The 26,149-nt window shown below is 39.5% G+C and overlaps 1 protein-coding gene across 2 annotated transcripts in view; it reads left to right on the top strand.

Annotated features, from left to right (window-relative positions):
* The window catches only part of FMN1 (formin 1), a 362,087-nt gene that overhangs the window by 109,446 nt on the left and 226,492 nt on the right, over nucleotides 1-26,149 (top strand). For both annotated transcript variants that reach the window (XM_012728639.1, XM_004687569.2), the window contains one exon: nucleotides 21,525-21,586. In XM_012728639.1, the coding sequence (XP_012584093.1) occupies nucleotides 21,525-21,586 (62 nt within the window). The remainder of the gene's footprint in view (nucleotides 1-21,524; nucleotides 21,587-26,149) is intronic.

Raw genomic sequence — 26,149 nt, 5'->3', positions numbered from 1 at the left:
TGCTCTGCTTTAACCCGCTGCGCCACCAGGGAGGACCCAAGAATATGTATTTTTAAAAAGGTCACATTAAAAATGTGTATTATTTTGGGAACAATTTCAGTTGAGTATATGAGAAAAAGTTTGGAGAACACTTTGTAGTTTACATTGAAAAATCCCGTGTCGAATCACCTGTGACCATGTCAACACTGTCGTTTACTGGGCCTCATCCAGGAATGATCTATAGATGATAATAGCTGACACTTCTTTTGTTCTATGTGCCAAAACAAGTGAAAGTGGCAGATTCATTTCTATAAAAATTATCAGTGCTGTTTTCTCTCTCCCAAGGGCATGGCAAAGCTCCCTCACTGTGGCTGAGTTTCAGTAACTGTCATCCAAGAGGACACAGCAATGCCCTCAAGCAAGAGCCTGCTCAAAGACCTCTTTTTCTTTCCTTCGTTGCCCAAACTCTGATGAGCTGTAGGTTATTCGGAGGAAGGAGGCTGTGTCAGAGTGGGTCAGTTGATGTCTCCACCAGGAACAGGTTCTGTCATATGTCATCCTGTACCTCGAGAACTGTCTAGCCTGGATGTCTGGGGTATGAACTGGGCCCCCAATACCACAGACACAGAGGTTAAATTGAGACTGGTCTCTGTGAGGTCAGCGAGAGAGTAATGTGCTGTCTGTCTAGTTTCTTAATTTTAGTAAGGATTAGAAATTGAGTCAGGCAGTTACTGTAGAGTTCAAAGTCAAAAATGTAGATATGAATGCTTATGACTGATAGTAAATCCAACAAAGTGTGTCCACAGTGTTTTTGTGGATGGATTTTTCCTTTTCTTCTTAAATCCTGAAGCCTATACATAAAAGCATACTTGTATTGCTTTTATAATTTAGAAATCTTTTCTAAATTATCCTTTCTGAGAGAAGAGATAGTAGGCATCCATAAGTGGTATGAATGGATTCTCTGCCATTTGTACTGCAAGAAGGAATTTCCATATTATATTGAGAATAAAACTAATGAAATGTGTATTTTACATCTGCCAATTCCTATAGAAAACTAAATGCTATGTATAGATTTAATGATTAAATTTTAATCTCTGTCATCTTGCTATGAAGTAGATGATAACCCAAACTACTGATAAGGTAATGTGACTTCTCAGGCTTTACAAACTAAAGAGAGAAGTCAATATTGGAACAGTTAGCTTTAGAAACATTATTTTACACCACTGAATGGATATAGTTCGCCTCATACCATTTTATCTCCTTTCAGAATAATAGGGGCATTTCTGAAACTAAATGAGAATTCACTTTCAAATGAATGGAAAGGAATCCTGGGTATATAGTAATAATGGACAAAACTGTACATTTGTTCTTTAAAATTTGAGAATTTTTTTAATATTTATTTTCTTACATTGTTAATTTTTGGAGAATAGATTTCTTCCCTTAGGTAATCCCCATAGTTCTCCCACCACCATAGACCTGTGACCCATCTCTGTATTTCCTTATGCTCTTCCTCCCCTGTTTTGATCCTTCTCCCTCCCCGTCCCTAGCTATAGGCCTCAGTTCTATGGTTAGCTTGCAAGTACATTTATTCTTACATGGAATTTTGTGTGGGGGGAGTACTTCACATAATAGACAATCAGCCATTGTATTTGAAATACATAGACTTGTTTTTAACTGGCATTGCTTGAGCATCCCCCCACCCTCAACCTTCCCTACCAGGCTATGTTCTGGGCATTTGAATTATTTTGGAGAAATCAAAGCAAGAAAGTCCCTGTCTTCTGGTAGCTTGCACTCTGATGAGAGGAAGGCATACATCCTCAACATAAATAATAAAGAAATGCAGTAACTATATAGCATATTAGATGGTGATAAATGCTATGGAAAATGACAGTGAGTAAGAGGCACAGGGGCATCAGGATTGTGGTAGAAGTGTTGGTATCATTTTATTTTTTATATTTATTATATTTATAAAATATATTTTTAATTCTGTATATATTTTACATCATTCTTCATTTTGTACATTTTTTTCATCTCGGTTGTAATCCCTGTGGACTTCCCACCACCACTTCACACTTTACCCATGTGCCATTACCATAGTCCCGTGTATTCTTCCTGCCCCAGTTTTGATCCTGTCCTCCTCCCTCCCCACCCCCAAAGAGTGTCTCTGGTTTATAGTTGTTTGTTGATTTTTGTTTTTACCTTATTGTAATTCAATTTTTTTTCCCCTGATCCCTTATGCTCCTGCTATGAGTGAAACCATCTGGCTTCTTCCTTTTTACTTTTTGGTATTATTTTTAAAAGGGTGATTGGGGAGGAGTTACTGAGCAAAGAAACAAGAAAAAAGTGAGTCAGAGAATACAGAAGCAAGGCAACTACAGAGTACTCGGAATGTGGTCTGTGTAGCTGGAGCAGTTGAGCAGTTAGCTAGCTAAAGGAGCTTTGGAAAGAAATGTAGAGGCAGATGTTCTTTTAGATTCTAAGGACCTTACTGGTTGTACTAGTTTGCATTCCCACCAACAGTGCATAGAATTGGATCGAAACTAGGAGCTTATTAATTTTCTTGGGGAAAAAAATCTATTTAATTTTTTTTCATAAGGTAACTGAAATTTACATTTCTTTCAATCATGAAGAAGGGCCAGAAACCTCCTAACAATAGAATCTATGACCTTGTCAGCAATAGAAGTTCATAGCTATTATCACATCACATTACAACTATTGAAAATATCTAAGCTATTGTCATTTCAAAATCACTAGTTATTAGACTTGCTGTTAGAGCACATTATTTAGTGTTAATAGAGACTTATGTACATTATTGTGTCTCAATTAAAAACAGTTTGGCAGCTGGGCAGCTGGTAGCTGGTTTCTCCTCTAATTTTTTTTTTTTTCTCTTCAATAGTTTCTTTTTCTATCATTAGGTGCATTTTTCCATCTCAGTTGTAATCACCTGGGGTTTCCCATCACCAAATGCCCCTGTCCCTCTTACTCACTGTCATTTTCCATAGCATTTATCACCATCTAATATGCTTTCCATGTACCAACACCAAAGTCCAGTTCATTTCCCTCCCCCCACTGTTTCTGATCTCATGCCCCACTCCACCCCCATAAAATGTCTCTGGAATATAATTGTTCATTATTATTATTATTATTTTCTCGCCTCGTCCGTTATACTCCTGCTATGAGTGAAACCATTCAGTATGTTTCCTTTTCTTTCTGGCTTATTTCACTATGCATGATCTTTTCCAGCTTCATCTATGTTGCTGCAAAAGGCATGGTTTTTTTTTGGTTGTTGAGTAATATTCCATTGTGTATATGTACCATCTACTTTTGGGCATTTGGGCTGCTTCCATGTCTTTCCAATTGTAAGTAATGCAATCATAAACATGGGGGTGCAGGTATCTTTTTGAATCAGTGTTTTTTTGTCTTTTGGATAGATATGTAAGAGTGGGATTGCTGGGTCATATGGAAGCTCCATGTTTAACAATTTGAGGAAACTCCAGACAATTTTCCTTATTAGTTGTACTAGTTTGCATTCCCACCAGTAGTACAGGAGAGTTAGTACCTTTTTCTCCACATCCTTGTCAACATTTGTTGTTGCTAGTTGTTTTAAGATGTGCAATTCTCACTGGGGTAAGGTGGTATCTCATTGTGGTTTTAATTTGCATATCCCTTATTACAAGTGATGTTGAACATTTTTTCATATGCTTGTTGGCTATCTGCATTTCTTCTTTGGAAAAGTGTCTTTTTAGCTCTTTTGCCCATTTTTTGATTGTTTATTTTTGTTGAGTTTCATCAATTCTTTGTGTATCTTTGTGATCAATCCTTTATCACTAGTTTTATGTGAGAAAATTTTTTCCCACTCAGTGGGATGTCTGTGTTTTGTAATGTCTCTCTTGCTGTACAGAAGCTCTTGATGTAGTCCCATCTATTTATCCTTGCCTTCACTATCTTTGCATTGGGTGCTGTATCTATAAAGATGCGGCTGAAGTGTATGTCGTGTAGTGTTTGGCCTATCCTTGCTTCTAGTTATTTTATGGTTTCTATTCTTATGCCTAGGTCTTTAATCCACTTCAAGTCGATTTTTGTGTATGGTGTGAGGTAGTGATCTACTTTCATTTTTTTGCATGTAGCTTCCCAGTTTTCCCAGCACCATTTGCTGAACAAACTTTCTTTGTTCCATTGTATCTTTTTTGCTCCTTTGTCAAAGATTAACTGTCCATAAAACTGTAATTCTCTTTTATATCATACATTAAACACATTCTCAAAAGGGGTCCTTAGTCTTTTGCCAGGTGTCTAAGGGGTCATGGGAGCCCCTGATGTGGACAAGACTGCAGACCAGTGTAGGATATTTTGATGTTTGATGTTGACTTTATGTGCAGAGAGTGAAATGGGGAGTTCTTAAGAGAATTATTAACAGGGATATGTTGTGATTCTTCTTGTGTTTGGAAAAGCTCACTCTGGCTGAAACATTGAACTAAATACTAAAGTAGCAGAGGGAGTTTAGGGACAGGTTGAGCCAGCGTCCCAGTTATTAGAACATCATTGTAATGATCCAGACAAGAAATTGTGCTCACCCAGGTGATGGAAGTTTAGATTGTAGTTGTAGCAGTGGAGGCAGGGAAGTCAGGATTTCTGGATTGGATATAAGAATAGTTGAGAAACAACAGGATGACAACAGGGTATTTAAGACTAATAGACGACTGAAACTGGCATTGACTAAAGAAGGCAAAGACTGAGTGGAACCTGTGCAGAGGGGAAGAGAGCAGATCATTGTGGAACTTGAGGTGTCCATTTGATGCACACAAGGAAGAGTTGGCAGGTCACGAGTGTAGAGTTGGGAAAGAGGACTTTAGAGCTGTAGGTGCACAGAGGAGTCATTTGCACGTAATAGAAATTAGTGTGTACAGCTCTGAGACTGGATAAAGGGGCTGGGTGTAGCCAGACAAGGATAACCAGTGGTGATCCTGGGAAACTCCAGTAGAAAGAGACTGCGGTAAAGGAGAGGAATCAGCAAAGTAAATTGAGAGGAGGGACTGTGTTAAATGTTAGACTGAGAATTGCCCATTGAATTTAGAAGCATGGAAGATACTGGAAGGTACAAGTGGAAGAAATCAGGGCAAGAATCTAATTTGGATGGTGTTCAAAAGAGAATGACAATACAAAGTAATGTGGAGGCAACATTTTTGAGAGATTTTGTGGTAGAAGGAACAAAGTTAAGGTAGTAGTTGGTGAAGCAAATGAGATCAAAAGAAAGGTTTCATTTTGTTGTAATTAAGTTGACTAAGATGGGGGAAAATAATCAGTTTTGCGTGTCAGGGAGATGGTTCTAGTAGAAAGGGGAAATTTGAGTAGAAAGAGGAAAGATTTGTTGGAATGATCTCTTTAAAAATGTGAGAGGGTTATAGTGCAGTCACAGAGGGACTGACTTTGTTTTTGTTTCTGTTTTTTATTTTTTTTATTTTTTTAAAAGATTTATTTATTTATGCATACAGAACCGGAGTATAGGCCAGAGGTGCAGGGGCGGCGAGAGGCTTCACCAGAGACAGAGCTGGGAGCAGAATGGGCAGATCTACGAAGTACACCGCTGAGGGGAGCAGCGGGCGGGTCAGGAGAGGTCTGCCACACCATGTGGTCACCTCCGGGCAGGAGGAATCAAACCCATGCAGAAGAGGCTTTAGCTTCTCAGTGCAGTGCTTTATTTAACCCGCTGCGCCACTATGGAGGGCATAAATAAATCTTTTAAAAAACAGAAACAGGCCCAAAAAACAGAAACAGGCCCTCCCTGACCCACCCGCTGCTTCCCACAGCATCTGCCTGTTCTGATCCCTGCTCTGTCTCTGGTGAAGCCTCTTGCCGCCCCTGCACCTCTGGCCTATACCCCAGTTCTGTATGCATAAATAAATGAATCTTTAAAAAAATAAAAAGATTTATTTATGCATACAGAAGTGGGGTACAGGCCAGAGGGGCAGGGGCGGTGAGAGAATTCACCAGAGACAGTGGGGAGAAGAACAGGCAGATTGAAGAGGTACACACAGTGCTGAGGGGAGCAGCGGGCGGGTCAGGACAGGTCATGATGCCATGTGGATCACATCCAGGGCCAGGGTTTGAACTTCCACTAAGTGGCTGGGGCTTGCTTGCAGTGCTGCACTTTAATCCCTTGCACCATGAGAGGCTGCCGGGACTGACTTTGATAGCAGCATGGAGAGTCATTCCAGGAATAGGTCCAAGGACAGAGAATGTGGGCATCTATGCCAATAGGAGGATGAGAAGGTTCTGCTGGTTGCTTTAGTTTTTTCAGTTAACTTAAAGCTGAAACAATAATAGTAAAAGCAACATATAGACATGAAGAGATACAGATATGTGAAAAGATAGATACTATATATTATATACCTGTGTGACAGCCTCTGCTCTGAGCATATTCTAATATTAACAGTACTCTTTACAACTGTGTGAGGTAAGATTCCTCCTTATACCTATTTGTGAAGGTAAAATAACTCCAGTCCTACTGGTTTTGGTTAGAAAATCTGGCTGTGAATCCCAGTCATTTACTACCTGCTAGATTCAAACCAGGTCTTCCTAGCCCAGCATGTACTCTCGCAATCATGATGATACCTATTGCCAAACTGATAGGCTAAAAAACAGCCCTCAGTTCTTTAACCCATGACCCTTGGAGTCCTGCAGAATGAGCTACTGTAATTTCCACCTCTAAGGATTAGTGGAAGTGAGATAAATGCCTTGCACAATGCCTGCTTCCTAGAAGACAGTCAATAAATGTCAGCAGTAGCAACAGCTCTGGCAGCAGTATAATTGCTGTTGATGATAACACTTCGTGATGCCTTTCAGTGCTTTGTAAACAGCATTGGGTTTCATGATTTAAAAATGTTTTCCAAACAGAGGGACAAAAGGGGATCGTTGGCTTTATTCATTTTTTATTTGCAGCAAGGTTGAACGTTTGTTCTTAATGTCTGTAGGACATGGAAACAATGACTGTGTTTCTCTGTTACCACAGTAACGAAAGCAGTGAGCTGTAAAGAGACTGTATTTTGTCAGGCTGGCCTCTAGGTTACATTCATGAGGGACAGAAGGGCTGGAGCAGCATGAGGATGTGGAATTCAAGGGCTGGCTGCATCCGGTGCTCAGTCTGTGGTGGTTTCTCTGTTAGGGGCAGCTTTGAATGTGGCACCAGGAGTCGCCGTCATGAGCTGTAGTGTGTGATCATAACTGGAAGGAGAGGGAGAGTCAATATTGCTGAAGATGAGAGGGCATAGTACTGACCACACTTGGGTGTGTGGCGTTGACTTGGCCTTGACCAGTTGGTGCCATGAGCAGTGAATTTCAGGCAACCACTAAGTTAATGGGGGCTGTCCAGGCCGCAGCAGCTCTGTCCTGTGGTATAGGGGCCTGAGAGGAGTTCAGCTGGGCCTGGCTGCATCATTGCAGCTGCTCTTGACAGTGCTGGCTCCTGGAGTTTAGGAGAAAGGTTAGGTTGGCGTAGTGTGATTTTACTTTTGTCCTTAATATTTACTGAGCTGGGATAATATATTGGGGACATTGACTTACTGTAGATTCTGTATGCAGGCATCTGGGGTCAAATTCTAGCTTTTTATTTTTTCGGTGTGAGTACTATGTCTTGGTTTCTTTATAATAACAGGGTAATAATAACACTTCCTCCCATATAAAACTTTTGTGAGGATTAAATGAGTAAATGTATTTTATCTAATGTGTAATGTACATACATCATCCACATCTGAAATTACAGTGTGTTTTACAACCAATGACACATCACAGTTATAATTGGCAGCATTTTTTTTTCTTCATAGTATATACTTAGTTGTGCCTTCTAGAGTCGGTGCTATTTTGTATTTGAGGAAATATGTTTAGTACTTGTTTAGTACTTGTTTAGTACTCCAGTAAATATGCTTACTGGACATGGCTTGGAAATAGAAAGTTCTATATGAGTATTAAATCATTTATTTAGTTTTATAATCACAACCAGAGCTTGATGATCGCACTAAATTTATAAGGATATAGTTACCTCAAGTCCCTTATCCTTATGCTACTAAGAGAGCTCTTAAAGTAAAACAAAAATATAACTAAAAAATAAGAACACTGATCCACAGAGAGTCATAAAATCTTTTGGGACTTTGGGCTTTGGGGATGTGTCACATGACTTTCGAGGTCACACGCTGACCTCTCAGATCCCAGGTCACTCCCTCTGCTTTCCTTCCATGACCACATGTGTGACCCACTGACACCCTGGCTCTCCTCCCTTTGGGGGGTATTCTGTTCCATTTCTGTCACTTTACCCTGCGTCAATATACTGAAACATCTATTTGTTCAAGGGAGTTTTAATTTTCAAGTGATAAAATACAGTATCCTCGTTTCTAGCCACCATCATCTATCAGACCAACTTTCTCAAATCTGCAAAAACAAAGATCCCTTCTCTTCCTCGGGGGCTGATCTCCAGCCTCTCCTTTCTTCACTTCCTTCTTAGGGCACTGAGATTAGGGATTCCTATCCCTGTAGTCACATTCCTGGTAATATTCCCAATTGTTTTTATTTGATCACCTTCTGCCTGTGCCTCCTGATAAACCCCACTTTGGGGAGAGCCCAGCTTCTGTGCACTGCAGAAGCTGTGGGAGGAAATGATACCACTGCCAAGGTTCTGCATCTGTGATTTGGGATGTCAGGCACAGATTCCCCACCCCCACCCCACACACGCTGCCCACTGTCTCTGATGTATACCACACACCGCTCCCTGCCCAGGTTTTCAGCAGCACGTATTTTTTTTTTAACAGTTTATTTTTACATCATTTTGTACATTTTTTTTTCCATCTCAGTTGTAATCCCCGTGGGTTTCCCATCACCAAGTCACCCGTGTGCCATCAACATAATCCCGTGCACTCCTTACCCTCCCGTTTTTGATCCCATTCCCCACTCCACCCCCACAAAATGTCTCTGGTATATGGCTGTTCATTGTTTTTGTTATTTTCTCGCCTGGTCCATTATACTCCTGCTATGAGTGAAACCATCTGGTATTTTTCTTTCTCTTTCTGGCTGATCTCACTAAGCATCATCTTTTCCAGCTCCATCCAAGTTGCTGCAAAAGACATGTTTCTCTTTTTTGGCTGCTGAGTAATATTCTGTATATATGTACCACATCTTTTTAATCCAGCCATCTACTTTTGGGCATTTGGGCTGCTTCCATGTTTTTCCAATTATAAATAAAGCAGTAATAAACATGGGGGTGCAGGTATCTTTTTCAGCCAGTGTTTTTGTGTCTTTTGGGTAGATACCTAGGAGGAGATTGCTGGGTCGTAGGGAAGCTCCATGTTTAGCAGTTTGAGGAACCTCCAAACAGTTTTCCATAGTGGTTGTACTAGTTTGCATTCCCACTGCATCACGTATTTTTACAGATATTTCCACTGTGCTCAAAACTTGTAGTTCTTTTCCCTCTGAACTTTTGACTCTCATTTAAAAGACATAAAGACTTGGGAGTGTGGTAGAAAATGTATGAGAAGTCAGGGAACTTGGGTGCTGCTAAGATAGCCATATAATCTTTTGTGATGGCAAATTTGTCCTTTTTCTGTTTTATTACTTTTGAGTTGGTGAGGAAGACTTCTAGTCTGGCTTACCATTTTACCAGTAAGTAGGTGAAGAAACTTAAGGAGTGTCCTATTCTGTAATGGTTAATAAAAACTGGGCCTTGAACCTTACTTAAACTGGGGCTCCTGGGGAGAAGGATGAGTTTCCTGAGCAATTCTACTCTGAAGAGTGGGTAGACTACCTTTAGACTGTACCCTTTAGACTATAGTCTAAAGTGTACATGACTATGGAAATGAGCCAATGGTACACTTCACTGATGACCTGGTGGGCTACCTAGGATTTCACTAAGAAAGTGGCATTCCCAAAAGATCTTGGTACTTGTCTTTCTTATTACACACAAACACACACACGCACACACACACACACACACATTTCCTATTTGCTGTCCCTTCTATGCATTTCCAAAATTTGAACATTATTCTGGATGCTTGAATTTCAGGGGAATTTCAGTGGAGAAGGAAAGAACTCAATTTCTATAGATTAGCTCCTGGCTCAATGCAGGAGCTAATTAGCTTATGTACTTGGATAGACAGCTTGGACTTAGCTTATGTACTTGGATAGACAGCTTGGAGTTAGGAATGGAAAGAGGAGTGTGCCCTTTATCACCTAGACTTCTGTGTTGTTTTCCAGCCTCACCAGGTGTTGTTTGGGAAAAGCCCTAACAAATGCAGTGGTTCTCAACCTTGGCTGTGCATCCAAGTCACATGGAGAGCTGTTTAAAAATCATTCCCGTTGTGTATCTCATGCCAATTAAACCATCTCTGGGCCAGGTTCCATGCATAAGTAGTTTTTAAACCTCCCCAGGCAATTCTAATAAGTAGCCAAGGTTGAGAATCACCCACTGAAGGCTTTGTAATGGGATTAAATTGTTTGGCTGATAAGAGAAAGTTTGACTTTCACAGGTGGGCTGGATGTATCTTGTTTATCTTTGCTGATTTTTTTACTTTCCTAACACTGGCAAGCTTAGAGGGCAATTAACTGCAATATGAATGATTTTTCAGATGTGTGTTGTTCTAACCTTTGAGAAGTCACTGCATTTTGCCATGAGCTTGTGTGTATTTCTCTTGGTGTGACCTTACCATTGTATGCCTGACTCACTCCAGGAAGGAATATTGGGTGATAAGTGTTATCTCTTGTGTTGTCTCTATTTCATTTGGTGACTTGTTGCTCACTTTGAGAAATAGATAACTCTTCCTTATTATTTGTTTCAATAAGAAATTATGTGAAAAGTTTGGATTACTTGGGAGAAAATAAAATTTAAACAACCATTGGAAAGCTAAAATAACAACATCTAGAAGATTGTAAAGAAGGCATGTTAAACTGAAAAGTTTAGAATCAGTATTTCTGGCTAGCAGTTTAAGATTCTGGTAGGACTGTAAATCTGTGTACAAACATAGTTTCCAGTGTATATAAATTCTTACCCTGTTGTGTACTGCTCACTCTCACCAGGGATGGTTAGGGATACTTGAGCAAGGGTGCCAGAAAAAATATAAGCAGTCCAGTTATGTGAATTTAAGATAAACAATAAATAACTCAGTATATCTCAAATATTGCTTAAGATATTCTTTTGCTTTTCAAGATTTACTGATTTATGCATTAAAGAACTGGAGTGTAGGCCAGAGATATGGGTATGGGGGGAGGATTCACGAAAGACAGATTAGGGAGCAGATCAGACAGATCTATGAAATACACTGCTGAGGGGAGCAGCTGGCTGGACAGGAGAGGTCTGCTGTGCCATATGGGTCCCTCCTGGCTAGGTATCAAGCTCATGCTACAGAAGCTAGTGATAGATTGACAGCGTTTTGTCTCTAAGCCATGTGCCACCAGCGAGTGCCTGCATGAGACATTCCTAATACTGAAAATTGCCTATTGTTTATCTGAAATTCACCATAAATCATCCTGAATTTTTATTTCCTTGATCTGGCAACTCTAGGATGGTTATGGTCTGGGCTAGAGGGCCAGAGCACTGTCTGGCTTTTCTGACCTGGGTCTGCTTGATCTGACCTTACCTGTTGCTATCTTGCTACTGGGAAACTGCTATCTCAATTTTGATATTAGGACTGAGAGGTGCATATTTGAAAATATCTAAATAAGTACATTATACACACTCACACACACACACACATACATACTGAATGATGAGGCAGTGTGAGTTAAGACCTTCCACTTTCAGGCATTAACCCCAAATGCAGGTGTATTATGTTGTATTTTTTTAGAGTACTTTTCCACCATGTGGGAGATGCCAGTATCCTGTCTCCTTAGAAACCTGGGCAGGTGGCCTGGCCTCCTGGGTACTTGTCTGGCCCGGTTTACTAGAAAATTCCACTCTCATTCAAGTTAAAGCTGGCTGGCTTTCACCTGCTCTCCAGAGACTGACCTTCCCCTCCCTTTCCTGGGGTTTGTTTTATTGGACTTAAGTAAAGGGCTTTATCAGTTATTAAAGCACAAGCCATGGAGTAGGGAACTTCCCCCAAAGTTTTCGATCAATTCAACTAATGCTATATGAAAAATTTCCTTTTTTCTTATTAATATTTTGTATATTTGTTCTATTTGAGATACAGTTTTCTCTAGATTATAACGCTAAACTTAGCCTTAATGTAGGAAAACAGCATCTGTGTGAGATTTTGGCCACACCATCTGTTTCATCAAAGAGAATCCTGAATAATTTAAAAATAGAGAAGTAGAAGCACTTGTACATTAACCATTTATACTTAAAACATTTTTCCAAATTGTCTTGAGACTTTCAAAGCCTGTGTTAAGAGTCCCTTTTGTAATCCACCTTAATCCAAATTCTCAGTTTGTCTTCCCAGAGTTACCCCTCTCTTACACTTTGTGTGAGGGTCACCACCAGGGGCAACTGCAGGAGTGGCTATAATCCATTTTTCTGTCCATTCCTAAACAACGGGTAGAATGGATTTTCTAAAAGCTACCCAAAGGCTATGGTAGTATAAATCTGGACAGTCACTGGGAAGAATACCGATTTTATCTCCTCTCCATTTCTCCTACATGTCTTTTTTTCTTCCCTTAACTGCATTGTCCCATTCCTCTAGTATAATGCAGGAAAAAAATGACTGGTGGGGGCTTCTTACTTTTGTTTCTTATAGTTTCATCATGACATTTGAAGTTTGCTGAAAATTCTTGGTAGATTTTTTTTGACTCTGATGCCCTTCTATTGTAAATTAACCAAAAGGTTTTTTCTTTCTTTCTTTCACCAATGAATATTGAACTTTATCAACATATTTTGTGTCATTTTGCAATACAGTGACTTCTCCTTTACCTTACTGTGATAGCTATTACTGATAAGTTTTCAGGTGATATATGTATTCTTGCATTCTCAGTATAAGACTTCTCAGAGTACTTGGGTTATTTCCACAAATTGCTGAATTAGATTTGCTAATTTTTATTTCTTTGACCTTTAGTCAGTTTTATTATTTCTTATAGAAAGGAAACATGGGCTTGTTTTATGCATGACCTTGATGTTTTTTAAGAGCTTTGTTTTTTTTTCTATGAAATATCAGTGCTTGCAAGTATGCATATGTACCTGAAAAGGAAGCATGTTGTTGATTTGCTTGGTCATGGGATATACGTAATAAAGGTGTTCATTGTGTCAATCACATTTGATGATCAGTTTCTAAAGAGGAGTCTTATCTCCTGAGATTTGACAAATTAATATTATTATATTTGTCAGCTTTTGCTTTACTTATTTTAAGGTGATTATGTTAACTGTATACAAGTTTATGACATTCACTGTCAAACCTAATAAATAAAACATTAAAAAAATACACTTTACTTTCCACTTCTGTGAAGTTTCTTATTAAAATGGTATACTTCTTTATACATACATTAAAAAAAAAATCCCCTGGTATTATATAACATACTCATGTATTTTATAAGTCTATAAAAATGGCATCCTCCTGAATATTTTTTGGCATCATTTTTCTGAAAATTATATTTGTCGAATCAATCTTTGTGGAAGTTTATGTGATATTTATGTGGGTATAAAGCTATTAATTTTAATACCTGTATAGTATCACTTTGAATAAATAGATCATTCAAATAAAGATCTCACTATTAATTTTCCACTACAGCTGTTGTTGGAAATTTTAAGTTTATTCCTATTTTTCTATAAAGATGTATTTATTTATGTATACTGAACTGGGGTATAGGCCAGAGATGTGGGGGAGTGGATTCTCAGAGACAGATTGGGGAGCAGAACAGACAGATCTAATGAAATACACTGCTGAGGGGAGAAGCAGAGGGGTCAGGAGAGGTCTGCCACACCATGTGGGTCAGCTCCCTGGCTGGAGATCAAACTCATGTTACAATGGCTGAGGATAGCTTCATAGCGCTGCACTCTAACCTGTTGTGCCACCAGAAAGGGCCCTAAGTTTATTCCTATTTTATGGGATTGGAAACAATGCTTTCCTAGTGTTCTTTTAAACATTTTTTTTCTTTTCATGTGTAAATGCTTCACCTTAGTTAAACAAGAGTAGGATATCTGGCTTTATTTATGTGCATCTTTATGTTTAATATATACAATGTAATGATCTTTTAAAATGATTGTAATAATACTCCCACCAACAGTTCGGAATTCTTACAACCCTCACCCACAGTTATTATTAACAGACTTTTCAATATTTCCATATTGGGTGAGTGTTAAATGGCATTCCATTTTAGCTGAATTTGCCCTCTCCTGAGCACAGGTGACATTGAATGTTTTTATATTTTTATTTGCTGTTTGCTGTTCCTTCTCTATGGATGTACTATTCTTTTGTCCATTTTTTAAAAAAGATTTTTGTATACAGAATGGGGGGTATAGGCCAGAGGTGCAGGGGCAGTGAGAGGCTTCACCAGAGACAGAGTGGGGAGCAGAACAGGCAGATCCACGAAGTACACTGCTGAGGGGAGCAGCGGGCGGGTCAGGAGAAGTCTGCCATGTCATGTGGGTCACCTCTGGGACAGGGGGGAATCGAACTCATGCTAAAGTAGCTTTAGCTTCTCAGTCCTGTGCTTCAACCCGCTGCACCACCAGGGAGGGCCCTTGTCCATTTTTATATTGGTTTCTTTTCTTATTTCTTGCACATGTTTCTTCTAGGTGCTAATCTTTTGCTAGTCATTACTTTACAAATTCCTTTTCTGTGTATATGGCTTAACACTTTCTGGTAGCATCTTTTGTTTGTTTTTTCATCATTCTCTCAAACTCTCCATCTTGTTGAAAATGACTGCAATTCACCCTTTTTAAAAAAATTGAGGTGACATTGAATTACAACCCTGTAGGGGACTCAGTGGTAAAGGATCACACCTCCTCAGATGTATGTCACCACAAGTCCCCCACACCTGCAGCATCATTAATCAGAGATTATTTGGTAATTTTAATGTAGCTGGGTTTTAAAGATTTATAAGATGTCTTGCTTTAAAACTCTTTTTGTATTCCATTGTCATATGCCATAACCATTCTGCCAATATTTTCTCTGTTTTGCTTTTCACATTTGAGTCTTAATTCACTGGAGTTGATTTTTGTACATAGCTTGAAGTATGTTGACTATTTTTCTTAAATCTGTAGTCTCAGATCACACATTTAGATTCTGTATGTGTTTGGCTGTTTATAACCTTCCTTTGTATATTATTTCATAGTATGTGTGTGTGCACTTGTGTGAGTATAAAAGGCATCCTGTATTAGCTTTCCAAGCAATTCTTGTTTCCTCTTACTGTCCTTTTCTTGTTCTATGACATATTTTTAACTAATTCAGGATTTTCTTGTATTCACAAGTTCTTTTCCCAGTTGTGCCAGTGTATCTAGTTCTTGAACTTTTCATTTCAGTGACTGTATTTTGCATTTCTCATTCTGATTTTGTCATTGTGTGTTATTAACTGTCATGCTCATTTATCCTGGTGTTATTCTTCTTGGTAAGGAGTCGAAACATTAAAAATTACTTTTCAGATTCATTTGTTGATCTTGTGGTCTGTCTTGACATTTAGGTTTCTCCATGTATATCACAGGTTTTGTGTGAAGACTTATGATATTATGATATATAGGATATCTTAGACACACACACACAGGTATCTGTTTGAAGTTGTCTCACCTGATCTAGGCAAGAAAACTCCCCTGCCCCCCACCCAGCCAGACCAACAGGGGATCTTCAACAGTGCCTTGGGGTTCCCAGTCCAAGCTGGTAATATGAATGTTGTAGAGCCAGTTACTAAGGACAAGGTTGGGTAGGGTTTGATCTTAATGCATATCTAAAGATGTCTGTGTAAGGCCTCCCTGCCACTTCAGTTCACAGCAAATTCTTCTAGCTTGCCTTTACTCCTGAGGATCCCACTTCTGCAGGTTTTTCTAAGCAGCAAATCTAGCCTGGGTTTCATGCCCCAAAGGGGGCCCTTTTGGGCCCTGTAGTTTTCAAGTAATCTGACCCAAGGCATCCTGCCTCCCTCAGGAACTAGGACACAGCAGACCTAGTGCTTCAGGCCCAAAGCATCACTTGGCTCTTTTATTTCTTTTTCTCCAGGGTGTTAGTCTATTTTGGGCCTCACCTGTGACTCTTAACTTTCTTACTTTATACTTTGCATCTCATTTTTATGTGGGCTAAGGAAGGGACTGAAAAATGCAAACCTCTAACTAAGAAGACTTTTTGGGTCACTTTTAACTTTTATAAAATGTGGTTGGAGCAACTCCTGTAATATCCATACTAGTCCATCGCTCAATCAAAAATCTTTATTTCACAGTTTTGGTTTGCCTTTATGTGTCCCCACCTTCCCAAATTTATCAAATTCATCACTGCCCCTGGATGGCAAGTTTCAAATCTAGGTATTGTGACTGCCACCTGGTGGCAGATATTGGGTACTTTCAATTTAAACCTAAATTTACTGTAATCAGTTATGTGCCTCTGGAATTATTTCTTTTTCTTTTTTTTAAGATTTATTTATTTATGCATACGGAACTGGGATACAGGCCAGAGGCTCAGGGGCGGCAAGAGGCTTCACCAGAGACAGAGTGGGGAGCAGAACAGGCAGATCCACAAAGTACACTGCTGAGGGGAGCAGCAAGAGGATTAGGAGGGGTCTGCCACGCCATGTGTCCTGGAGGTGTCCTGGAGGTGTCGGGGCAGGCAGGAATCGAACCCATGGGGAAGTGGCTTTAGCTTCTTAGTGCTGTGCTTTAACCAGCTGCGCCACCAGGGAGGGCCTGGAGTTATTTCTTGCTCTTTAATATTACATAGAAGACGGGATAGGATTTTAGGGAGCTTGTATTCCTGGAGTCCTAGGCTTAGCATCTCCATGTTAGCAGAACTGAAAATATGTGTAAAAGAAGATGACAAGTTGAAAAGGCCAGGAGGAGCTGAAATTTGATTGAATGACTGTTTTCTCCATGGTAAGCTTGGCCATGAGTACTTACATTGGGAATCCAGGTAAAAGTCAAAGAGACACAGCTATTAATTTGTTGACATTTGTGTCTATTTTATGCCATCACCCAAGGTCATAAAGATTTCATTGTAGAGATCACTTTTTGACTATTAAAGGCTATAGGTATGTTGGCCCCTTCCCCTTCCATGTCCCAATTTATCTTCTTGCTGAAAGCCCTGCTCTTTCTATACTGGTTGGTCAGATTCCATTATTTATTGGCATGGAGTAAAGGTCAGTTGTGGTTCACCAGTTCTAGGTCGGCTCTTTTGGATGTGCATAGATTTGACGATGGCTGCCAGTGGTAGCTAGGGCTTAGGTCTGTATCAAGAGACTTTTATCGGGACCCAACCTGAGTAATTAGAAACTATCTAGAAAACTAGGTGTTTCTATTTGGAATAGGAGGAGGGAAACTAAACTATGAGAGCAAATTAAAATTTTCTCCTTGCAAAGTAAAATCATGTCCACTCACATCTCACTGGTCAGGACCAAAAACCATGGAAAGCATCTTAGACCCCAAGCTAAAAGGGGAGATAGAAATGGATGAATATTGACTGGAGTGCTCTGATTGCCACACCTGCATATGAAATAATTTAAAGAAACCCAATTCATTGAAGAAAATGAAGTCTTAATATGTTACTGGTGAAGTATAAGTGCTGGAAACTTCTTAGAACTTTCCAAGTTGTATACCCTGAGAAAGCTTTTATGGCTAGAAATGGGTGCTGTTCACTTTCTTAAACCCACTTTGCAGTTCAGTGCCTAAGTTATAGCTATCCTAAACATATGAATCAAAGAGCTGCCAAACATGTTGACAAGTTGATGAAGAGTTGAGATTTTCTACATCTCTTATTAATTACAGGCATCTTCATGTTCTTGTCTGAGGAAATTGTAAATATTCTTGAACAAGAGAGAGATTGAAAATTAGTAATCCCTAAATTCATGGATTTCTTTCAGCCGTCGTCTAATCTTGAATTTTCCTGATATGGAAACTCATCACCTCTTTCTGTTCACAGTTAGAACCACATAATTGGTAGTACTTATTTGCATAACTTCTACATGATTTCTTCCCTTTTGAAGAGGCAAGAGAGACCTTCTGTCTAAACTTTGACTCAGATATAAAATCATTATCATGCAAACATGCACACACACATAGAATGTAAGAACAAACATGTTTATAAGCATAATGAGACTTGAGGGGCAAGCAGAGCAGATTCATCAAGCTAGCTGGAAATTACCTTCAGAGAGGAAGGATTGGGATTTTATAGTGTTCAGACTGAAGGGCTGGATTTAGGATTCTCCATTATGCACAGTGGTTTGTGGGGGTTGAATTCCCTGCTTGTGTCAAAGGCTTTCTAATTAGATTGCTGAGATGTGGGACATAAGGGAAGAGGGAGAGGGTGAGGCTTAAGAGGTCAGCAGTGTCCCTCCCTGTTGGTGCAGTGGGTTAAAGCCCAGCATTGCAGCTTCAGTGTGAGTTCGATGACCCACACAGCGCAGCAGACCTCTCCTGACCTGCCCGCTGCTCCCCTCAGCAATGTACTTCATATTCTGCCTGTTCTGCTCCCCACTCTGTCTCTGGTGATTCCTTTCACTACCCTTGCACCTCTGGCCTGTACCCCAGTTCTGTATGCATGAATAAATAAATCTTTTTTTTAAAAAAACTCCTGCTTATACATTTCCTATCATATGTGTGATGAGCATGTTGTATTGACATTGTAGGGAGTAGCCCCACCTCTTGCTGGTGACTTTGACCCAACTACCTCTCCACCCCCACCCCGCCCTACCCCACTTCCTTGGATTTGACTGTTCCTCTAACTTCTGATAGACAACAAGAAAACTTTGCTTTTTCCAAACAGCAGCTTCTGTGAACCTTACTGTTTACAGACCTCTGGCAAGGAAACAACATAGAGGACCTACTGTGGACACTTTATGTCCATAGCTTATTAAATTAGAGAGCCCAGGTTTGACTTTATTCTTAAAAGCAAATTTTGATTCTGCCTTCTATGATCAGCTCTGTTTTCATTAATGTTAGAGGTAGTGGGAGAAAGTTTCTGTGTTCCTTTATGAATGGGTTTGAATTCATCTGTCAGTAATTAGCATGTTTCCCCAAATGTCCTCTCTTACGTACCAGTTCCTTGATTCAGAGCATATTAATTTGGAGCATAGTACTACCTTTATTTTAAAATTTATTGTTGAAACCAATTTTTTTTGTCTTTGTTTAAACAAAATAAACACTGTCTCAATGCACTGGTTCTCAAAGGTTAGCATGCATCATAATCACTTGGTGGGCATGATAAAGGACTTGAAAACATCAAAGGGTTATAACGTTTGCTAGTATAAGTCTAGCATAAGTCTGAAAAATTGGCATTTCTAAGATGTTCCAGATGATGTTATTCCAGAAAGCAAACTAAAACCACTGTCTTGAGTTTTATGTGCTAGTTTGTTTTTCCCCCTAGTGTCTATATGAAAGTATGTTCTAGAACTTATTAGTAACAATGCAAAGTAGTGGAGCAAGACCATGCCAGTCACAGGCAATACAAATGAGAATCCTTGGATTGGAATAAAACCTTGGTTTTCATTCATCTGGGAAATCAGAAAATTTCTAGTTCCCTAACTGTGTGCATAATCCAGTTCCGTCAGTGGTGTGGTGTGGGTGTGCGTGCGTATGTACACACATACACCAATGTGCAGTGGGAAGGGGTTTGGCTTCATGTGTAAGCATATAAATGAAAACCAGGTTTAACCACAAATTGCCGATTACAGGCTTAGAAGTCCCCATAGGGAAGTTGGATGAGTCATAATCACATAACTTGATGCTACTAAATATTTTAACCCATGGTGTTCGTGTTGACCCCTGGTTCATCAGGCCTACTTAGAGGCAAAAATACTCCTTTAAATGAGTTAGAGAAATTTTTTTTGTAAGTTGATAAAGCCTTTAAGTTCCTAGAAATTGGAGATTTGGTGATACCCGTGCGCAGCCACCTATAAGAACAACAGCAGCATAGCATAGAAACAAAAACAAGCAGACAAACCCTGCAGAGCACATAACACAGGCTCCTTGGGCTTGCTTGGCATCACTGGGTCTTATGACCATGTGACTTGGGGATAGTTGTTCAGCCAAATTGTGGACCTCAGTTTCTCCTTTGATATGATAGGATCGGCCTTTTATGTACGGTGTCAGGATGGCATGTGCTAATCTGTCTGCAGTTCTTAAGAATAGTTCCTGAGATGTAGTACTGAATAATGTCGTCTGTACCCATGTATCACTGAGAGATGCTCTCGTCAGTGATGACCTGCAGCAGTGGCCACTCCATGCTCTGTGCTAGTGAGATGGTTGCCAGGTCCAGGAAAAGGTGGTGGTGACTTGAAGTGGTTTGATTTCCAGGATGTCACACCCACGTGCTTGTTGATGAGTGGGCAAGTGAATTCCCCTTCAGAGCAGCCCTGTAGCTGGTCAAACTTCTTGACAGCAACTTTCCTCTCCGTTGAAGACAATACCAAAGATTTCTCTCATTCACTTTGATTCGAAACCTAAACTTCCATGCTTGATTTCTGAAATCTACTTGCAGAAATAATCTGCCTTTTCAAGATTTTTAAATGACATCTGATTGCTTTCTTACTTATATTTACCACCCCAGATACATCTGTTTAAAAAAAAAAAAAAAGGTTTATGCCACAAAAATGATTTCTCTTTGCAGTTTGCTTTATCAGTCGCTACAGCCTGTAGAGTTCTGTGACCCCTCTCTTACCCCACTTACGCTTACACACAAACACACACACACTCTCTCTCTCTCTCTCTCTCTCTTAACCATTCTGCAGAGACTACAGCTCTGCTGTTTCATGCTTAGGCAGTAGGGTGGTCATTTCAGTGGTTGGCTGGAGTTCCTGTGTACTCTTGGGACTTACTGTTGGAATAAACATTATTAGACTCAGACTAAAACTGGGCCAGAAGTTTATTTTTGTCCTTTTCAACCTTAACTCACCTTAGATTGTCTCATTCAAATGACAAATGGTCTTCACTTTGTGAAGTGATCTCAAGATTAAAATCAGCCCTAGGTGCTTGCATTCAAATGGAGATTTTTTTTTTTTCTTTTTTGGAAGCAGCCTTAAAAATAGAGTTCTGTGATCTCACATAGAAAGTTTTCTTTGATTTCCTGTGTGTCTGTTCTTAACACATCTGTATTTGTTCTCTGTGGGGCCTTCATTTCCAACTCCTCCCTAAAGACAAGTGTCTGACCCATTCTTTATCAGTAACACTCACCATGCTTTTTTGTTTGTTTAACCCTATCTTATGTGCTTCATTTGGTTCTTCCCATAATTTATGGTTTGCTGAATGGAAGGGAAATCTCCCTTCTACCCTGAGCTGCTTGCCTTATCTTCCCCACTTTAAACATCTCTTGGCAGGTTCATGTCAAACTGGCATTTACTTACTTGGTTGACTCCTAGTAGAGCCTGGGATTCTGGGAGGTACTCATTTGAATTTTGGGCATGATTTTTGTTCTTCTTTGTAATTGGCTTTTTGCTTGTGTGATTTTTTACAGAATACCAAGCTGCTATCTTACACTTGAAGAGGGAGCACAAAGAAGAAATTGAAAACCTGCAGGTACATTTCTTTAACTCCACTAACTGGCTGTGTGAGAGTAACACTTCGTTTTCTCATATACGAGTAAATATTCGTCATTTCTTGAGGCCTACTTACATAGCACTGGCTGCTTGCTCCTGCCATTGAACACTGCTTTTATCTGGGCAAAGAAATCCTATTGTTGATAAAAATGAAATGCTATTTTAAAAAAATAACACAAATACACTTGCTTGTGGAAAATGATTTGAATGGAGAGATGATGGTTTTAGTTGTGAAGTGGAGAAGGAGCTCGATAATCTGGATTTTTACTGTTTAGCACATTTTTTTAAAAGTTACTTTTCATATGCAGTGCGTAGATGATTTTTGTGTAGTTCTCGTCGTGTGTTCACGTCTGCCTTTGCACATCCCTGCAGTATGAGGTCATGCAGATTAAGGCACATAAGGAAGGGGCCCTTGGAGGAGGATGGGCTGTGCTGAGCATTCCATTCCATACTCCCAGGGGATTCTTGGAAAGGGTTGAATTGGCTTTCCTTTGTGAGACTCAGAAAGACTGCGGGATCATTTCCTGCATCCCACTATCTGTCTTTCCCTTATGTTGCAGTGCATGTTAGATGAAGTGTCTGATTTTTCATTTCTAAGAACTAAATATTGAATCAGGCACTGATTCTTGTTTACTGATGCCTGGGTTGACCCTGTTGCCTCAAGGGAGGACAGTAGCAAAGTTTAAATAAAACCTGTTGTTTATTTCAAACGACCTCATTTCTTGCCAATTTAATGAATTTAATGAATTTGTGCATTATCATCAGTATGTGATAAGATGACAGTGTAGTACACTATACATAAAACCATTAAATAAAAACAAAACAAAAACATTAAATAAGTTGTGGATCAATTCGAGCATGTGTGTAAATTTATGAATGTAAATTCCATCTTAGTTTAAGGGAAGATTAAACTAAGTTCCTCTGAGATAGGAACATGGCCATTTCACAAAAAAAATATAAAAAGTGGAAAAGTACCTCTATCTCCTAAGGGAGAAGCTAGGTGGAGGCCCTTATCTCCTTCATTGCGAAATACTTTCTTTGTTGGTGTAGACAAAAGTTCTAGCTCTCTCAGAGGAGCTGAAATGGAGGTTAATTTAAGAAGCATATTGCTAAAATATACAGGTACAGAAGTCATTCTGTAAGTTCAATGTGCCAGTTCAGTTTGTTAACACTAACTTTTCCCAAATTGTAGACCACTTCTGTGAGGGCTTTGACAGCTCAACTCTCTGTAACAGAAGGAGCTTCCAACTTCTGAGATCTTTCTTTGTGCTGGGTTTTGTTCTGGGCCTAGTACATATATTATACTGTGTCATCAGCACAGAAGTTCTATGACCTTACATCTCAAACAAAAGGTTGGATAAATAAAAGGTTATCTCCATTCAAGATACAGGTTAGACCCAAGGTATAGTAGCAATAATAAAAAGGTAAAAGAAATACTTAACTACATCGTAATTTTTTTAACTTCAAATATCCGTAAAAGATGTGTCTAACTTTTGTATGCTATTAGAAGCTTAATTACTTTTTCAAGCAACCAAAATACACTTTCATTTATTTATTTATTTTATTTTTGCAACATTCTTCATTTTTGTACAATGTATGCCTTTTCATCTTGGTTATAATCTCTGTGGACTTCCCACCACCATTTCACCCATGTGCCATCACCATAGTCCTGCATGCTTTCCCCAGGCCTGTTTTGATCCTATTTCCTACTCCTCCCCCCACCCCTGCCCCAAACATACAATGTCTCTGGCTTATAGTTGTTTGCTTATTTTATAGTACTTTGTTTATTTTACTTTATTACAACTACTTATTCCCCCGCCACCGATCCTTTATACCCTTGCTATGAGTGAAACTGTCTGGTATTTTTCTTTTTTTTTTCTGGCTTATTTCATTAAGCATGATCCCTTCAGCTCCATTTGGCATGAGTTTATCTTTTTGTTTGCTGAATAATATTCCATTGTAGATATGTACTACATCTTTTTTTTTTTATCCAGTCATCTGTTGTTGAGCATTTGGGCTGATTCCACATTTCCCCTATTGTGGATAGTGTTGCAATAAACATAGGGGTGCAGGTGTTCTTTTGAATTAATGTTTTTGTGTCCTTTGGGTAAATACCTAGTAGTGGAATTATTGGGTCATATGGAAGCTCCATTTTTAGCAGTTTGAGAAACCTCCAAACAGCTTAGACTTTTTTAACCCATGTTTATGAAATACACCTAGTTGCTATTACCCTGAGGCCATAGTGCATCACTACCCTCAGGGAAGGGGCAGTGTATCCAATTATACAGTTAACTGTAGTTTGAAAAAGAGTACAGCAGGCACAGACTTGTCAACTCTGAATAGAACACTAGCAACTCTCATACCTGACTTAGAGGAGTATTTTGCTGGTATACACAGCATTTAAAAGATTGAATAGACTTAACATTTTTTAAAAGAATTATTTATTTATGCATATAGAACTGGGGTATAGGCCAGAGTTGCAGGGGCAGTAAGAGGATTCACCAGAGATAGAGTGAGGAGCCAAACAGGCCGACTGACAAAGCACTGAAAGGAGCAGTGGGCGCATCAGAAGAGGTCTGCTGTGCCATGTGGATCACCTCTACAGTGGGGGTCGAGCTCATGCTGAAGTGGCTTTTGCTTCTTAGTGCTGTGCTTTAACCCGCTGGGCTACCAGGGAGGGCCCAGAATAAACATTTTTAGAATAAACATTTTATGTAAATGTCTGGATTTCTAGCTGCGTAAGAAAATACTTGGAAAATACAGCAATAGTGGGATTATTTTCCCACAGGACTTCAACCTGTGGGTGTGGAGTGGCAAATGTTTGCTTTAAATGGACCATATATTCCAGCATGCCACTGTTCCCAGGCTGGGTCATTTTTCATTCATAGCTTCTCTAACTTTTACTATAACTCTTGTTCTCCTGGAGATGTCAAACATAACTAGATTGTCAGGAACACCAAACAAACAAAAGAGAAGCAGTCTGTAAAACAGCTAGTAACCTAAGCTGGCTAGTCTTGTGGGCACTCAGTGAATATCATCTCTACCTGTTTTATTCCACAAAGTAATATAATCATTTAGATCTGTTGTCACAGGAACAGTAGGAGGTTATGGGTGGGGAGCTGTGTTTTGGTGTTGTTTCTTTATGTGTGGTTTCTTTTGGCAGCCTTCTTTGCCTATTCAATTTTCTGTATCTGCTTAGAGATAGTAAAAACTGGTTCAAAATGTTTCATTGTATAGCTAGTCTTTTGCCTGACTGTCCTCAGAGGATTGAGTATAATGTTATTTCATGCATGAGGAAAATGTGAAAGAAGTTAGGTTTTTGAGTCGGGGAGTGGCTTATCTCCTTGCACTGTGACACTGGAAATTAATTGACTTCTCTGAAGCTTAGAAGTCATGACTTCTTCAACAATCGTTGTTAAAATAAGAGGAATTCTGGGCCCTCCCTGGTGGCACAGCGGGTTAAAACACAGCACTAAGAAGCAAAAGCCACTTCAGCATGAGTTCGATTCCTGTCTGCCCCAGAGGTGACCCACATGATGTGGCAGACCTCTCCTGAACCACCTGCTGCTTCCCTCAGCAGTGGACTTTGTTGATCTGCCTGTTCTGTTCCCCACTCTGTCTCTGGTGAATCGTCTCCCCGCCCCTGCACCTCTGGCCTGTACCCCAGTTCTGTATGCATAAATAAATAAATAAATCTTTAAAAAAAAAGTAAAAAGTAAAATAAGAGTGATTCCATACTTCTACAGAAAAGTGATTCATACTGTCACTACAGATATGAATTTTACTTCATGGAAGGGAATATTTGCAAGGAGGTTAAAGAAATGCCAACCGATAAATAGACAACCTTTAAATTCTGCTTTCTTTTCTGTTTTTGACTATGGATTTGTAGGGATATCACTTCCTTGTTCATTTTCCCCACCAGCAATTGGAAACTCTGCTATCTAAAACAATGTGATTGGGGTTAGACCATGTTAGACCAGAGTCCCAGGCTGTTTTGGGGGGAGTGTGGAGAGTTTAATTTCATTAATATACTGCGGCAGCCAATGTTGGTTGAATGCTGAGCTATAGAAAGGCCTTGGGATTGGGTCGAGGACCAGCCTTTCAAAATGTGTCACAACTTACAGATCAAGAGCAGAGATTTATCAATGACTTCAGTGGATTGATTCTTAGTGCCTTATGTTTGTATACTTTGTCCACAAACTCCAAGCACTTGGCTGCCTTTTCTGTCCAAATCTCCAGTAGGAGAGAGGAGACTGGTCAAACATTTTCTATGACTTCACTATTTTATGTGACTTATAATAAAATCCTTTAATTTTGTCTAACTGTACACTTTGTTTAACAAACTCTACCTTGAGAATTGTGAACACCCCATGATCCCCAGCATTTACATGACTCATTTTACATTGTGGAATAGTTCTGTGTTACTAAACTTTTGCTTCTGTTAGAGCTATTGTGCAAGTTTATTCTTGTATAAAAATGGAGTTCAGACCTATCCTCCTTCTTCCACCATAAAAATAAAGTTGCTTTTTGAGTCTGCTTAGGT

This window comes from Condylura cristata, unplaced genomic scaffold (assembly GCF_000260355.1).
Source record: "Condylura cristata isolate star-nosed mole 26May11 unplaced genomic scaffold, ConCri1.0 scaffold00023, whole genome shotgun sequence".
NCBI classification, from domain to species: Eukaryota; Metazoa; Chordata; class Mammalia; order Eulipotyphla; family Talpidae; genus Condylura; species Condylura cristata.
This window is presented reverse-complemented; position numbering and strand designations above follow the sequence as displayed.